This window comes from Mastigoproctus giganteus, chromosome 2, assembly GCF_048544385.1.
Source record: "Mastigoproctus giganteus isolate SK-2022 chromosome 2, ASM4854438v1, whole genome shotgun sequence".
NCBI classification, from domain to species: Eukaryota; Metazoa; Arthropoda; class Arachnida; order Uropygi; family Thelyphonidae; genus Mastigoproctus; species Mastigoproctus giganteus.
This window is the reverse complement of record NC_143576.1, coordinates 2440142-2457876: the sequence shown is the minus strand read 5'-3', so window position 1 is coordinate 2457876 and position 17735 is coordinate 2440142. Positions and strand designations below refer to the sequence as shown.

General features: G+C 38.4%; 1 protein-coding gene across 1 annotated transcript in view; it reads left to right on the top strand.

Annotated features, from left to right (window-relative positions):
• Window positions 1–17735, top strand: part of Dhc98D (Dynein heavy chain at 89D) — a 971787-nt gene that overhangs the window by 323229 nt on the left and 630823 nt on the right. The window contains exons 23-24 of the mRNA XM_090387912.1: window positions 9768–9886; window positions 16903–17197. Coding sequence (XP_090244038.1) covers window positions 9768–9886; window positions 16903–17197 — 414 coding nt within the window. The remainder of the gene's footprint in view (window positions 1–9767; window positions 9887–16902; window positions 17198–17735) is intronic.

Sequence of the window (17735 nt, the reverse complement as noted above, 5' to 3'; positions counted from 1 at the left end):
GTTGCATACCGTTTGTCTATCTTTCTTATGTTTTTGTAAATTGGTGATGTTTTCCTGGAAGTACTCCTACAGCTTCTTGATCACCTTCTTTTGGTCAATGAGGCCAGTCAGTCCCCTCCCTCCTTCTTCTTCTTCCAGGTTATGGTCTGTCTCAATGGCTAACTTCAGGTGGTATTGGCAGTTCTTCATCATTGTTATACTGCTCGATCTGATAATTTCCTGCAGCTTGCCGTTGGTCCAATCTGTGATCACAAAGTAGTACATTAGTAATGGGACTTCTTAAGTGTTTATAGTTTTGGCAATTTTCCCCCCCTCTTCAGTTTTGATTTTAGCAGGCTTCTCAGTCTCTGATGGTATTTCTCAGTAAGGCAGGCCTTGATCTCCTTGTGATCTAACTGGTGGACCTGCATCATTCCCAGATATCTGTAGGTCTCTCTCTCTGTCATGACTTCAATCTCTTCACTAGTCTTCAGCTTGTAGTTTCATCTGACTGGATATTGTTGATGCAGTCCATGGATTTTGCATTTTTCTAGGCCAAATTGCATTCTGATGTCAGTGCCGAACTCTTTGGTGGTTGTTGGAGTTGATTCTCAGTGGGCAAGGTTTCTCAAACTGTAAGTTTTAATGAAACGTGATGTCATCAACAAAACTATAGATAGGATTTCTCATCAATGGAAGAAGGTCATTAATATACAAGAGGAAAAGAGCGGGCAAAAGAACTGAACCTTGGGGAACACCAACATTAGTGGAGAAGTTAGAATACAGAGTGTCATCTGCAGTAAGCAGTAGCCGACCGGGCTAGCCGAGTGGGTAAAGTACCTGCCCGGCAACCCAAAGGTCGCGGGTTCGATTCCCGCCTCGGGCTTGGATCAAAGTACTGCAAAAACCTTGGGAGGTGCAATATGGCCACAGAAGCCGATGCGCCAACAACTACCAAAAAAAAAAAAAAGCAGTAAGCAGTCAAAGCTTACTGCAGATGATAGTAAGCAGTCAAAGCTTACTGCAGAAAATAAATATAATGTTATAACTTAAGGATTTAATTTTTGTTTTGAAACTTTATTGAATTAAATCGGAATCATGACTCTGACCAGAGCAGCAAAGCAAAAGGCTCAAGCTAATGGGAGTGCTGTAGTTCAGGGGAGAACTGAGGGGGGGGCAGTTGCCCTCTGAATCACAGTCTTTTAAAATGCACTGTTTACTTGATGTTTGCGGAGCAGTTGGGTACGGGACATGATACTGCCGTCTTTGTGTGTGCACGATGTAAGGAGTGCAAGGAAATCAGGCGACAACTCAGCGTTGTTATGGGCCTTTATGAGAGCTTGAAGGACAGGGTGGATGCCCTCGAAGGAAATAAATTGAGGGGCCGATCAAGCTCTCAGCTGCCCACATCAACGACAGAGCTTGCACTTGGTCATCAGGCAACACAGAGGCAGCCCCCTAGGCAGAATGCGCTGGTCCCACAGGAACTAGTAGTTGTTGGTGACTCTGTTGTCAGGGAAACGGGGAACATGCTTTGTAAAAAGGATAGGTGGAATAGGACCAGGGTATGTCTGCCAGGGGCAAAGGTGGATGATGTTGTAGAGCGGATATTATCTTTTAAGGGCACAAAAGGTGATATAGTTGTACACGTCGGCACTAATGATATTAAGAGTAGGAGACCGGCGGAATTACTTAGCAAGTACAGGTCACTGTTGAAAAAAAGCCGTGAATTAGGGTTGAATTTGAAAGTGTCTGCAATTCTGCCCAGACACGATAGGAGGGAGTATATGATGAGAGCCTTGTCGATCAATTCGGCCCTGGAGGGATTGTGCAAGGCTCAAGGGGTAAAATTTTTTTCAGCCTGGACTGTACTTGTTAACAGGAGAGATTGCTTCTACAGGGATGGGATACACTTAAATAGAAAGGGTGCAAGAATTTTTGCTGATGCTGTCGAGGCAGTGTTAGGTGGGTCGGAAAACTGCTAGTTGGGGGGGATACAAGGACTAATAGATTAACAGTAGCCACTGGCAGAGGTGGAAGTGATTCTTGCACTGCTTCTATTGAAATGAGCAGAAGCCTGAAAAACAAGATGCAGGATATTTCAGAGACTGCTGGGAGTCATTGCAGTACAAGTAAACACATGGGTTGTGTTAGGGTAGCTAAGAATAGAAACAGGTACATGTATACCTGCGTGTACACCAATGCTAGGAGTTTGGTAAATAAATTTGATGAATTTGAGGTATTGCTCAAAACATCAAAGGCAGATATTGTTGGGATATCAGAGACGTGGTGTCACACAGATATAAGTAATGCGGAACTGGAATTTGGGGAATACAATGAGTATAGAAAGGATAGACAGGACAGGAGGGGAGGAGGGGTTATGCTATTAGTTAAGAAACACATAAAGTCCAAGGAAGTGAAGCCAGTCGACATCGATGGACAGGGCAGTGTCGAGTCAGTTTGGTGTGACATAAGCATAGGGAAATCAAAATTGAGAGTAGGAGTGTACTATAGGCCTGATGACTCTGATGAGTATAATAAGATATTGTACAGGGAAATAGAGTGGGCCAGTAAATCAGAGAGTCTTATAATGGGGGATTTTAATTTCCCAGATATTGACTGGAATTTGTGGGTTGGTCACTCGCACACTAGCAAGGCTTTTGTGGATTTATTGGATGATTGTTTTCTACATCAGCATGTTCGTGAGGCAACAAGAGGGAGCAATACTCTTGATCTGATTATCAGTAGTGATTCTTCATGCATTAAGAATCTGCAGATAAATGAACCACTAGGTGGCAGTGATCACAGTGTGTTGAAGTGGGATTTACTCAAGGAGGTAACTACCATCAGAGGTAAAGGGAAGGGTTTTTGTTTTCGTAAAGGCTACTATGATGGTCTGAGACAGTATTTAAATTCTATACAGTGGGACCAACTGATGATGTTACCAACAGCAAACTCAAAATGGGAAGCATTCAAGGAACTAATCTTGGAGGCTACCAGGCTTTACATACCAACTAAGAAATATTGTTCAAGGTTTAGGCCTAAATGGTTGTCAGATGAACTAATGAGACATGTGGCAGAGAAGAAAAATGCATGGGATACATACAAATTAATGGGTGACATGGAAGCCTATGATAGATATAAGTTGGTCTGTAACCAAGCCACAAAGGAGATTAGGCAGGCAAAGGGAGACTACGAAAAATCCTTGGCAAAGGATGCAAAGAAAAACAGAAAAGAGTTCTTTACATATTTAAACTCAAGAAGGAAAGGGATGAATCAGATTGGTCCACTGGATATTGATGGTTCAACAGTTGAGGATCCTGCTCAGGTGGCTAACAATCTAAACGAGTATTTTGCATCTACATTCACGCATGAGGAGTTATTCAGGAAGGATAATGATGTAGGTAAAGTAAACATTGGCAGGGAGCTGGATGATTTTGTAATAACTGAGAGGAAAGTGGAGGAGAGATTGTTGAGGATAAACATAAAAAAGGCACCTGGGGTGGATGGGATCTATCCAGTTATATTAAAGGAGGCAGCAAAGGAAGTAAGCAAACCCCTAGCCATAATTATGAGAGCTTCTTTGGACTCAGGGGAGGTACCCATAGACTGGAGATGTGCAAATGTAACCCCAATTCACAAAGGAGGATCAAAGGCTGACACAAGTAATTATAGACCTGTTAGTTTAACTTCTGTTCCAGGTAAATTAATGGAGGCACTGGTTAAAGAAGCACTGCAGGATCATCTAGACAAGAATTCAGTTATAGCTCAGACGCAGCATGGTTTTGTTAAGGGCAGGTCTTGCCTGACCAATTTGATTGGATACTATGATGTAGTCACAAAAGAACTGGATGCAGCGAATAACTTTGATATCATATATTTGGATCTTAGAAAGGCTTTTGATACTGTTGCACATGGAAGACTGCTGCACAAGTTGGAGCAGTGTGGCATTGGAGCCAAATTGCTGCTATGGATAAGGGGATGGTTGAGTGGCAGAAGACAGAGAGTGGTAATCAATGGACACTGCTCAACGTGGACTAATGTTATTAGTGGAGTTCCTCAGGGTTCAGTGTTGGGTCCGTTGTTGTTTTCGGTGTTTATGAATGATATTGATGATGGGATATCAAGTTTAATGTCCAAGTTTGCAGATGATACAAAGGTTGGCAGGGTTATTAAGGACACTACTGACGCTATGCTGCTGCAACAGGATCTGGAAAGGTTGAACAGATGGGCTGAGAGGTGGCAAATGAAGTTTAACATTGACAAATGTAAAGTACTACATATGGGAAACAGTAACCCCAGAGCAACGTATCAACTCTGCGGTACTACACTGACAGTGGTGGAGAATGAAAAGGACCTGGGGGTAATTGTGCAGGCAGATATGAAGTTCTCTGAGCAGTGCAGACGAGCTGCAAGAGTAGCTCATGGTGTCTTGTCAATGATATACAGGAATTTTTCTAGCAGGGATAAGGAGGTGATTATTCCCTTGTATAAGGCAATGGTTAGGCCACACCTTGAGTACTGTATACAGGTCTGGAGGCCTCATTTCAAGAAGGATGTAGAGCTGCTGGAACGGGTACAGAGAAGGGCAACAAGATTAGTGAATGGAACAAAGGGTTGCTCTTACGAAGAAAGGCTTAAGTTTTGCAAATTACAGAGTCTGGAGACTAGGCACAGGCGAGGTGATCTGATAGAGGTGTATAAGGCTTTGAATGGTTTGGGCATGCTCAATGCCAATGGGATTCTTCATCTTGCTCAGAATAATCACCTCAGAGGGCATAAATTCAAATTGAGGAAGGACGGATGTCGGATAGATGTGCGGAAATTTGCCTTTGGCCAGCGGGTGGTTGGTTGGTGGAACCGACTTCCATCACTTGTAGTTGAAGTTGATAGCCTAAACAAATTTAAAGCTCAACTGGACAGGTATTTCGAACGAACGGAGGGGTGAAATGGGAGTGGGTGTGTTTTTTTTTTTTTTTTTTTGGCTGATGCTGAATAAGCTTGCTTTCTTGCATCATATGCCTCTACTAATGCTAATGCTAAAGAGAAAACCGGATATCTAATTACAAAAAAAAAGTTGGCAGACTATAAGATGGAAGCTTACTTAGGAGGTCTTCATGCCAAACATAATCAAAACATTGCCTTTGAAATGTCAATGACAACTGCTTGAGTTTCACCAAACTTTTCCATTGAATTTGTCAATAGATTAGCATTAGCATTAGTCGAGGGATATAATGCAAGAAAGCAAGCTTATATAGCATCAGCCAAAAAAAAAACGCTTTTCCATTTCACCCATCCATTCACTCCAAAAGTTTGTATAGTTCAGACTTGAATTTATTTAACCTGTCAACATCCACTACAGATGGAAGTTTGTTCCAGCAATCAACCACCTGCTGGCTAAAGGCAAATTTCTGCACGTCTATTCTACAACATTCTCTCTTCAATTTGAATTTATGTTCCCTCAGGTGCGGAATCTGAACAAGAGGAAGAATCTCATCAGCATTGAGCTTGCTCAAATCTGGGTAACTTATAACAAAGATGGATAATATAAGCCAGAATATCACCATTGGAGTGACACTGACAATCATGGATTAGATTTTTTTTCTTTTTTTGGTAGTTGTTGGTGTATCGCCTTCTGTGGCCATAATGCACCTCCCAAGGTTTTTGCAGTACTTTGATCCAGGCCCAAGGTGGGATTCGAACCCGCGACCTTTGGGTTGCCAGGCAGGCACTTTACCCACCCGGCTAGCCCAGTCGGCCATGGATTAGATAGAAGGTTTCTAGATAGTTTAAGAGTTGGCGAATAATTGATTCCTCCACTACTTTAGAAAGAGTAGAAGCATGTGCATACTGGATGATAATTGGATGGAAGGGCTTTGTCACCCTTTTTAGGAACTAGCTGGATATGAGCAAATTTCCAAGCAGAAGGGAAAGCACCTTTGGAATAAGAAAGTGAAAAAAGGTGACACAGATTAGGAGTAAGATCAGGAGCACAGGATTTGAGAAAAAAAGTGGAGAAATACCATCAGTACTTGGAGCTTTCTTAGCATCAAGATTGTTCGAAATCCTTCTAATATCTTTTTGACGGAAGTCCACAGGAGGCATTGAATGGAGTGTGCTGGGAATGGTAGGAGGTGTATTACTGAGATCATCAAGGCATGAGTTGGAAGAAAAGTAGGTTGCTAGCAGCTCAGCTTTATCTTTGGTGGAGTAGAGCCATCTGGTTTTGACAGATGTGGGAACAGAAATGGGCAAAAATTGTGGCCAACAACTTTGGCTAGAGACCAGAATGCTCAGCTATCATTTTGACAAGAAGCAAGTTTTGTACTCTTAGCCTATTTGAAATCTAGTTTGGAATGATTAATAACTGTTACAGTTCTTGTGTAGGTAGAAAATGTACCTGGAGAGGCCATCTGCGATAAGTAGCATTCTTATCTTGAACAGCCTTAGCACATTTATTAGAAAACCCAAGGTTTAAATAAAGAACAATCTTTTAAGGTGGAGTGTGAAATAAAGGATTTTATTCCTACAAGAATAATTTTGCTGACACGATCTGAACAAATGTTGACATCCAAATATTTGAAACAGTTATCCAATCAAGGAAAAGAAGAAAAGGAATCTCACAGATCATTATGTTTTGCATTCCTGTAATTCCAAACAACACGAGTTTGAGAATGGCCATGAGAGAAAGGCTCCATTGGAGAAGAGAGCATCACCAAGTTGTGATCTGAGGTGCCTAGAGGATCACTCACCTTCACCGTATACTTGGAAGGGTTGTTTGTGAGAAAAAGATCATGAGTTTTACTGCATGGCTCTGGTATTCTGGTAGACAATTGAACAATCTGTGCGAGGTCATTAGTAATTGTAAAAGCTAGCTGCGTCCATGTGACTAGAAAACAGAAGTCAGCTGGAGTTGTGAACATTAAAATCACCAAGGAAAATTGCCTCACTGTTAGGAAAGTTGGACTGGAGAAAGTCAAGTTTCTAAGAGAGGAAATGAAAGAGTTCCACATCATTAGTTGAGTTGGGAGAATGATAGTTGGCAACAGATGAATTTGGCACAATTTGATAGAGTGTGGAGAGATTTTAAGAAATTTTATGTGATAGAGAAGATCGAAAAGAAGAGATTCCAAATTACTGTGTCTCTTACATGGAATATCAGAACGGACATATGCACACATACCACCTTGGAAGCGAAAGGAATCATACAGGAATAATAAAACAAACTATTGAGATGAGAAATGGTTGAATCAACTAATAACTGGAATTCTGTCGGAAAAATTACATGGGGTTTTGGCAGACTGTAAGTAGAAATTGAAATCATTGAGATTAGAACTGAGACCATGTATATTTGTAAAATGAAGAAGGAAGCGTTTGGGCAGTTTAGATCTTTTATACAGATGTGTGTTCTGTTAGTGTGACTATTCATGATGTATTGAATAGTAAGAAAAGGTGGGGAGGACATGCTGTATGATGGAGATCGTTCTGGTCACAATGTATGAAGTAATGAAATTTTTGGATATGCATATACACATGGCAGAATATACCCAGCCCATTGTGTATAGAATATGGTGTAGAATGGCAAGAATATACCCATCTCAATGGCAAGAATATACCCAGTTCAATGGCAAGAATATACCCAAGAATATGAACACTACTCAGACTCTCTCCAGTCATTATCTGGCAGAGGGATTATCTGGTAGAGGCAGTGAGATTATACACTAGCTGCTCTGGATGCCTTCTAGAGAGTTAACAATAGGTTCAGTCTAGTGACTGGCCTGCGATCACCATTTTAGAGCTGTACCCTTCAAAATGTAAGGAAGACTGGATCTCGCCATGATGTCCATCATAACCTCGAAAGACATTGATTATACATACTGCATGATGGAAGAGATGAGGCTTCTGGAGATTTGCTCTGCAGACAAAAAATGGGTTCCATCACTTAAAGCCTCCAATAAACAAAGTGGTGGTATTGCAGTTTGATGAGAGTCATCTATGACTATTTTTCTATTCCATAGAAATAACACTAACTTCCTAAGGAATTTATGGCTTCCTAGTTACTTAGTAATAGAATTATGCACAAATTATGCACTTTCTAAATATGGAATAAATAAATTATCATGCTATACTAAATCTCAAACACAGCAGTAGTGCTATCTATTACACAACCAGACAGCGAACCAGCTAAACCATACAACAGCCTGTGGATGCCTGGCAGTCTGCAAACTTTTCTCTAGCTATCCTCAGAGTAAATATTTTTCATTAAAAAGTATCTGTTATTTAAAAATCCACTGGAGAAGGCTTAACTTAACTATAATAATTAATAAAATAATTTTTATTTTCAGCCATGTCAACGAAAAAACGAAAATGCACTTTTAATGACCAGCTACATTCAGTTTACATGCATATAATTAAAAAGATGCAAACACTAACATCCTAGTTTTGTCTTGGATTTTCTTCTTTGGAACATGTTTTGTCCTGGTTTTGCTCCAAAAGTATATGGTCACCCTATCTATGACCTAGTATTGCCTGGTAAAACAGAGGGGTAGCATTCCTCTGTGTAGTGTGGGTGCCACACCTCGATCCCTGCTTATGTTGGGTTCACCTCTAGTATGCTAGGTGTCATATTTCAAGACTTGCATAGGGGTTATACCCAGGGTTACTAACAGTCCCACCATTGTGAAGGTGCAAGCAGAGGATTTGTCTGTCACAGGCCGACCGACTTTCCTGAAATTAGTTCCACTTGACTTGAATGTCACTCAAATATCAGTTCTATCAGCATTTTAGACTTGCAGGTAGCAAGCCTGCCTTGGCATACCTGAGAGAATGTCTGTGACAGCCTCAAGGACAATCCCTGTACATCAGATGAGAGAGAGAGAGAGAGAGAGAGGGTGTACAGGTTCTTATTCCCTTCTTTTAAAGTATATATGTACTTGCTGTTATTGAGCATGGTGGACAGTGGGTTGAGTGCTACGCAGAACCGTATGTGCTTAGGGCGTGTCTGTGGAAGATTTCTTGTCTGATGAGGATTGTTCTGGTCACAATGTTCTTGACTTTGATGGTGGTGGTGGTTATCCATTTTGCCATGGTTGCTTCTAGGAAGTGTGTCAGTGTTGGATTGACTTTGTAGATCTTCATTGTCTCTATTACGTGGCAGTTGATGTAGGCTGTGCACAGGTTGCGGTGCACCGGGGGAGGGCATAAATTCAAATTGAGGAAGGATGGTTGCAGAATAGATGTGCTAAATAGCTAGAGGGTGGTTGATTGTTGGAACAGTCTTCCATCTGTTGTTGTGGAAGTGGATATCTTGAAGAAATTCAAAGAACTATTGGAGGGGGTGGATAGGTGAAATACATAGTCATAGTTTGTTTTCTTTCTAAAATGTATTTTATTTTGTTATTTTGTTATATATTCATTGATTATCGTACTACTCTACTAGTACGATTATTTATTATTTTTTTGTTTGGGTTTGCTGATAGCATTTTCCAGTGGTGTGTTATAGACAAAGGGCATTTCTGTTTATATATTTACTATAATGCATCCATTTATAATTATTCCTGTATGTAATATTATTTATATTAAGAGAGGATTATTAAGAACTATCAAAATTTGTGTGAAAAACTAATTTAGCCTCTTACTATAAGTAAATAAAAAGCCTTTTATTGTTGGATTAAGAATGTATTTGAATCATTAGATAGTTGAAAAAAATTTCATAAAATCTCTGATAATTATTTTTTTTAGTTCATGGGACAAATTGTAGTTTGTTTGTTTTTTTTAATTACTTATAGATAGACAAAGTAATACAGCTGTATGAAACAATGATGACAAGACATAGCACTATGATTGTTGGTCCTACTGGTGGAGGTAAAACATCAGTAATAACAACCCTGGTGAAAGCACAAACAAGGTTTAAAATGTTATTTTTTTAATATTTGTAATATTTTTTTTTGTCTTATGTAGAATATAATATACTGAAAGGAAAACTTTCTTCGATTATTAACAAAAAAGTTTAATTAAGAAAAGCTGAAACTTATACCAGTTTGGAATCATATTAAATTTACACCCTACTTTTTTTTTCTTTTTTGGGGGGCTTATAATGAATTTTAAATACTTATTACATGAAGGAGTTTGTTTACGCATGGAAAATGTACACACACACATCATTTAAAATGATGTGTGTACAGTTTTTAAATTCTGTACAATGGGATCAACTGATGATGTTACCAACAGTAAATTCTAAGTGGGAAGCATTCAAGGAATTAATCGTGGATGCTACTAAAAGTTTCATACCTATTAAGAAATATTGTTCAAGGTTTAGGCCTAAATGGTTATCTAATGAACTAATGAGACTTTGTTTACGCATGGAAAATGTACACACACACATCATTTAAAATGATGTGTGTACAGTTTTTAAATTCTGTACAATGGGATCAACTGATGATGTTACCAACAGTAAATTCTAAGTGGGAAGCATTCAAGGAATTAATCGTGGATGCTACTAAAAGTTTCATACCTATTAAGAAATATTGTTCAAGGTTTAGGCCTAAATGGTTATCTAATGAACTAATGAGACTTGTAACAGAGAAGAAAAATGCATGGGATGCATATAAATTTTCAAGCGACTCAGAAGCCTATGACAGATATAAGCTAGTCTGTAATCAGGTCACAAAGGAGGTTAGGCAGGCGAAGGCAGATTATGAGAAATCCTTGGCAAAAGATGCTAAGAAAAACAGCAAGGATTTCTTTACTTATATAAACTCTAAAAGGAAGGGGATGAATCTGATTGGTCCACTTGACATCGATGGTTCGACTGTTGATGATCCTGCTCAGATATCAAACAAACTGAATGAGTATTTTGCATCTACATTCACACATGAGGAATTATTAAGGTTTGAAAATGGCAGAAGGTTATCAAATTGTAGCAGGATACTTAATGATTTTGTAATAACTGAAAGCAAAGTGGAGGAGAAATTGTTGAAGTTAAACATAAGAAAAGCACCAGGGGTGGATGGGATCTATCCAGTTATATTAAAGGAGGCAGCAAAGCAACTAAGCAAACCCTTAGCCATAATTATGAGAGAGCATCCTTGGACTCAGGGGAGGTTCCCACGGACTGGAGATGTGCAAATGTATCCCCAATTCACAAAGGGGGATCGAAGGGTGACACGAGTAATTACAGACCAGTTAGTTTAACTTCTGTTCTGGGTAAAATAATGGAGTCACTGGTTAAAGATGCATTGCAGGATCATCTAGACAAGACTGCAGCAATAATTCAGACACAGCATGGGTTTGTTAAGGGAAAGTCTTGTCTGACAAATTTGATAGGATATTATGATGTGGTTACAAAGGAACTGGATGCAAAAAATAATTTTGATATCATCTATTTGGATTTCAGAAAGCTTTTGACACTGTTGCGCATGGAAGACTATTGTACAAATTGGAGCAGAATGGTATTAAGGGTAAGTTGCTACAATGGATAAAAGGATGGTTAAGTGCGAGAAGACAGAGGGTGGTAATCAATGGGTGCTGCTCTTCGTGGACTAATGTTATTAGTTGAGTCCCACAGGGTTCGGTGTTAGGTCCACTGTTGTTTTGTATATTTATCAATGATATTGATGAAGGTATATCAGGCTTAATGTCGAAGTTTGCAGATGATACAAAGTTGGCAGGGTTGTTAATGATAGTAATGGCAGTGTGCTACTGCAACAGGATCTAGATAATTTGGGCAGATGGGCTAAGAAGTGACAACTGAAGTTTAACCTTGACAAATGCAAAGTACTGCATATGGGTAGAAGTAATCCCAGAGAAACGTACCAACTGTGTGGTACTATGCTTAAGGTGGTAGAAAATGAAAAAGACCTGGGAATAATTGTGCAGTCAGATATGAAGTTTTCTGAGCAATGCAGACAGGCTGCCAGGGCAGATCATGGGGTTTTGTCAATGATATATAGGAATTTTGCTAGCAGGGAGAAGGAGGTGATTGTCCCTCTATATAAGGCAATGGTCAGGCCACGCCTTGAGTACTGCGTACAGGTCTGGAGGCCTCATTTTAGGAAGGATGTTGATTTACTTGAGCATGTACAGAGAAGGGCAACAAGTTTGGTGAGGGGAATGAAGGGATCGTCTTACCAAGAGAGGCTTAAGTTCTGCAAATTGCAGTGGCTGGAGACTAGGCACCTGCGCGGTGATCTGATTGAGGTGTATAAGGCCTTGAATGGGTTGAGCACGTTGAATTCTGATGGGATCCTTCCACTTGTTCAGATTACGAACCTAAGGGGATATAAATTCAAATTAAGAAAAGACAGATGTAGAATAGATGTGCGGAAATTTGCCTTTAGCCAGCGGGTGGTTAATTGCTGGAACAAACTTCCATCTGTTGTTGTGGAAGTTGATAGGTTGAATAAATTTAAGGAGGAACTGGACAGGCATTTGGAGGGAATGGTGTGATTTTTTTTTTTTGGCTGATGCTGCATAGGCTCATACACTTGCTTTCTTGCATCACATGCTACTACTACTACTCTACTACTACTATTTCTAGTACCAAGGTAGTTTTAATGTCTCATTTTAATTATATCTCATATTGTGAATACCTTCACGATGAGTTGCCATGGCATTGCACTACCTCGAATAAGTAACACTTCACCCATACCACCCCCAGATGGCACTGTTTCAAGACTTTTTGGCCTCTCTTCGGTGGATGGGTAGGTACCATTGTAAAGGTATTTGCAATATGAGATATAATTTCTACTACCAAGGTAGTTTTAAAATAATGTGTGCATTACCCATGCATAAACAAACTCCTTCATACTCAAGCATTTAGCTAAGAAATATCTTATAGGTTTTCTTCCACACAAATAGTTTCGCATATCACTTTTTTTTTTAAAACAATGTAAGGCATATATGTTATAAACGTTGGATTGCCTCCCAGGTAGCAATTAAAATGAAATTTAATACAACAGATGAATAATATTCATATTTTATATTCAATTTTCAGTGATAAATGATTTTTGTAGCCAAGTGGTCAAGCACAAGAATGCAGGAATGCACACCTATTTGAATGGGCTGCAGTTTAAGCCAGCATGGCTTCTAAATATGGTTAGTGTTTGTATTAATTGTAAAAATAATTAATGTAAGCTTCCAGAAGAAAATGGTTCCCACCATTCCATTCTAGCCAGTGCCAGAACGGAGTGGTGGGCATACTCTTCTGCTGGTGTTTGTGGCTGCAGAATTCTAACAGAAGGAAGCTACAGCCATATGTTTTTTTGAAAGCAAAACTTCCATGCTTCTGAGGTTATATTTGCTTATTCAGAATCCTTCTTCATCAAAGCACATAGGCATCCATTGGCAATATATGGAAAGGTGAATTTAATGATTGTGATTAGCAGACCATATGAGAAAGAAACAACAAGACAGGTGGATATGATGGAAGTGGTAACTTGAGCGAGCGAGCGAGAGAGAGAGAGAGAGAGAGAGAGAGAGAGAGAAAGGTGTTGAGAAGCAGTCTTTAGTTAATATGCAGTTACAGTGTCTCTGCTTTCAAATTAACTAGCAAATTATGCCACTTACTCCTGGTGTCAACTCAATTCTGTCTTGAGATATTAGAGATGAAAAATTCTCATAGTTGTTCAGACTGTTGTACTTAATAGATTGCTCCACAAATTGAAGTGGTGTGGCATTAAGGGCAAGTTATTGCTCTTGTTAAAGTGATGGTTGCTTGGGCAAAGACAGAGAATGATTATTAATTGACATTGCACTTCATGGAATAATGTTATTAGTGTTGATCCCAGGATTCAGGGCTGGACCCATTATTGTTTTCCATATCTATTAATTTTTGTTTTCCATATCTTTAACATTAACAAATGCAAGGTACTGCAAAATGGTAGCAGTGATCCCAGGATAATGTACCGACTGTGTTGTACTGCCTTCTGGGTAGTGGAAAATGATAAGTCCCAGGGGTAATTGTGCAATCAGATATGAAGTTCTATGAGCAATGCAGACAGGCTGCCAGGACTACTTTTGGTCTTTTTTCAATGATATACAGGAACTTTGCTAGCAGAGATGAGGAGGTGTTTATATCGTATTTTAAAAGGCAATGATTAGACTCCATCTTGAGGCCACAATTTAGCAAAATCTAGACCAGCTTGAATGGATGCAGAGAAAAACAACGAGATTGGTGAAGGGAACAAAAGGGTGATCTTACCAAGAAAGGTTACTTCAAGTCTGAAAATTACAACTTCTGGATAAAAGGCACCTAACGTGCCTTTTAAAATACAAAGTCTGTTTGAGATGTTTAAGGCTTTAAATGAATTGAACAAGCTCACTGCTGATAGTATTCTTCCTCTTGCTCAGACTACATGTGGGGGTCATAAATTCAAGTAAGAAATGAATGTTGCATGTTTGAACTGCAGAGGTTTGCTTCCACCTGTGGGTGCTTGATTGTTTGAAGAAACTTCCACTTGTGGAAGTGGGTAGTATGAATAAATTAAAAGAGGAACCATACAAATTATTGGAGTGAATGGAAAAGTGATTGTAAAAAAAGTGTTTTTTTTTTTTTTTTTTTTTGTGATTCTTTTATAAGCTTGGTTTTTTGCATCATATGCCACAACTAGTGATTAATAAGAACATATATTCTCCCAATCTGCATGTTTTATATATGTATCTTCTCCTAGATGAGGGAGTCAGGTCTCTTAATATATAATATTGCCATTTTGTTTATTTAGTTAAATACTGTTTTTGTTATATATATTCTCACGTTTTTTTCTGCCTTTCCTCATATCAATATTGTGACTGTTTTTTCTTTCTTTTTTTTTTTTTTTTTTCTTTTTCTGGATTTGTCTCTTTGCAGCATTTTTTTATTTTCCTTTGCATTTCTATAATTCTCCACTTGTTTGCATGTGGAGAATTATAGAAATGCTTTATAAATGAGAATTATAGAAATTATAGAATTAGAGTCAACCATAACCTTGGAAATCTAGCTAGTAAGGTTATTTAGATTTGTTTAGCTTTTATTGCTCTGCATGTTATCTGCATATTGTGAGGATGCTCTTTTTTGATATTTATTGGGATTGATTGATTTAAATTAATGTTACATCTGCAATCTCTTTTTTTTTTGGAAAAAACAATTGTTTCTTCAAACAATCACACACCCACAGGTGGAAGCAAACCTCTGCAGATTAAACATGCAACATTCATTTCTTACTTGAATTTATGTCCCCACATGTAGTCTGAGCAAGAGGAAGAATACTATCAGCAGTGAGCTTGTTCAATTCATTTAAAGCCTTAAACATCTCAATCAGACCACTGGATAAACAATTCAAAAATTCAGTTATTATGCAAAAACCTGCATAATAACTGAATTTTGATTCCTCTCCATCATAACATCTTCTTATAGTTTCACTTTGATCCTAGTAATTTTGTCCCCTGTTCAGTCGAGTACAGTTTATGTTCTCAGAATATTGTTTTTATTGTGGTTCCATATTCCCATGACAAATAAATTGTAAATATCTGATCCGTATAGAGGATCCCATAGAGACCAGAACAGTGGCTCTCTTCAGAACCTTTCATAAGGTTACACCATGAATGCTGTGTCTTTATGGAAGGCAAGGTTAACTAACATTAATTTAAACTAAGGATTTCATATTTTTGCCCATGCTTTTAATATATATTATTTTGATCCAACTTTCACCTCTCTTGCTACATTGATTTCATTTTAGCCCAGATTTCCTGACATCTAGGTTTAATTTAGATTTCTCCTCAGTATTAAAGAGTGACAATGTTATTAGCCTTCTCCACAAGAGTAATATGTCCAGTTTTTGACCTCTTGATATCATTTGGTTCTCATAATAGCAATACCTGGCTTACAGACTAGAGAAACTTCAAATAAAATACCTGGCTTACAGACTAGAGAAACTTCAAATAAAATACCTGGCTTACAGACTAGAGAAACTTCAAATAAAATTCATCCAATTCATCAGTTCTTTTTCTCTTGTCCTTCATCAGTGAAACTGTTAAAGCCTTGAATGGGTTGAGCACTCTGAATTCTGATGGGATCCTTCCACTTGTTCAGATTATGAAACTAAGGGGGCATAAATTCAAATTAAGAAAGGACAGATGTAGAATAGATGTGCGGAAATTTGCCTTTAGCCAGCGGGTGGTTAATTGCTGGAACAAACTTCCATCTGTCATTGTGGAAGTTGATAGGTTGAATAAATTTAAGGAGGAACTGGACAGGATTTGTAGGGAATGGTGTGATTTTTTTTTTTTTTTTTTTGGCTGATGCTGCATAAGCTCATGCACTTGCTTTCTTGCATCACATGCCTCTACTACTACTTTGCCACCATTCAGAGTCATATCTGCTCTAGATAAAAACTACATAGGTCACTTTTCATTTGCAACATTATAAATTGTTATCCCAGAGGCTCACATCTGGTGAGTATGGGCTTGGCACACCTAGGGTCCTGAGCTGGATATCATTATTCTCCCCTCTTTCTTGGTGATTCCCTTTTACTTCTGACTCTCTCTCTCTCTCTCTCTCTCTCTCTCTCTCTCTCTCTCCCACCACACACACAGAGAGTAAAAAAAAAAAAATTTTTTTTGTCTGGTGCAGCAAAAGCCTCAGGCTTACTTGCACCATATGACAAAAACAATAATAACAACTCACTTTTGATGTACCAACCCCCACTTCAATTCTTGTCATTAGAATTCTTTCTCATTGCCTGTCCTTCATCCCACTGTGTAGCCCCTAGTCCTCTATTCCATTTACTTCTGCTAATTGATATATTATTATTTTCATTAAACCTGTAAATTTGTATATATTCTGTGTGTTTTCTTTACTTCTCATTTCATTATTATGTAAATAAATAAATGGATAAATTGGGTAATAATAATTGATATAATCTTTTTCTTTGTAAATTCACTCTTCAGATTGGGAATACCAACCAAATTATATCCTCTGAATCCAAAGGCTGTAACAGTAATAGAACTATATGGCATTTTAGATCCTTTCACCCGAGACTGGACTGATGGTTTGTTATCCTGCATCTTCAGAGAGATGAATCAGCCTACAGATAAAGAAGAAAGAAGGTATCTTCTTTTTGATGGTGATGTTGATGCTCTTTGGATAGAAAACATGAATTCTGTGATGGATGACAATAGAATTTTGACCCTAGCAAATGGAGAGCGCATGCGCTTACAGAATCACTGTGCCCTTCTGTTTGAGGTAAAGTGCAGATACCTGTTTTCTTAAGTATATGATTTTTATATATCTCTTACAAACACATAGTTAGAGCTGAAATAATTTTTATAAAAACTAATCTTTTTCTGCTATTTTGGTATACATGTGTGCATGCATGCATGTGTGTTTTATTTTCATTACTGTATACCAAATAATTAAATGTTTGGAGTAGTTAGAAATATTAGCATTAGTAGAAGCATATGATGCAAAAAAGCAAGCATATACAGCTTCAGCCAAAAAAAAAAAAAAAACAAACCTTCCATTTCATCCATCCATTCACTCCAAATGTTTGTCTAGTTCTACCTTGAATTTATTTAAGCTGCCGACTTCTACAGTGACAAATGGAAGTTTCTTCCAGAAATCAACCACCACTGGCAAAGGCAAATTTCCACACATCTTTTCTACAACTGTCTTTCCTCAATTTGAATTTATGTCCCCTCAGGTGATTAATCTGACAAGAGGAAGAATCCCTTCAACATTGAGATTGCTCAAACCATTCAAGGCCTTATAGCATTAGCATTAG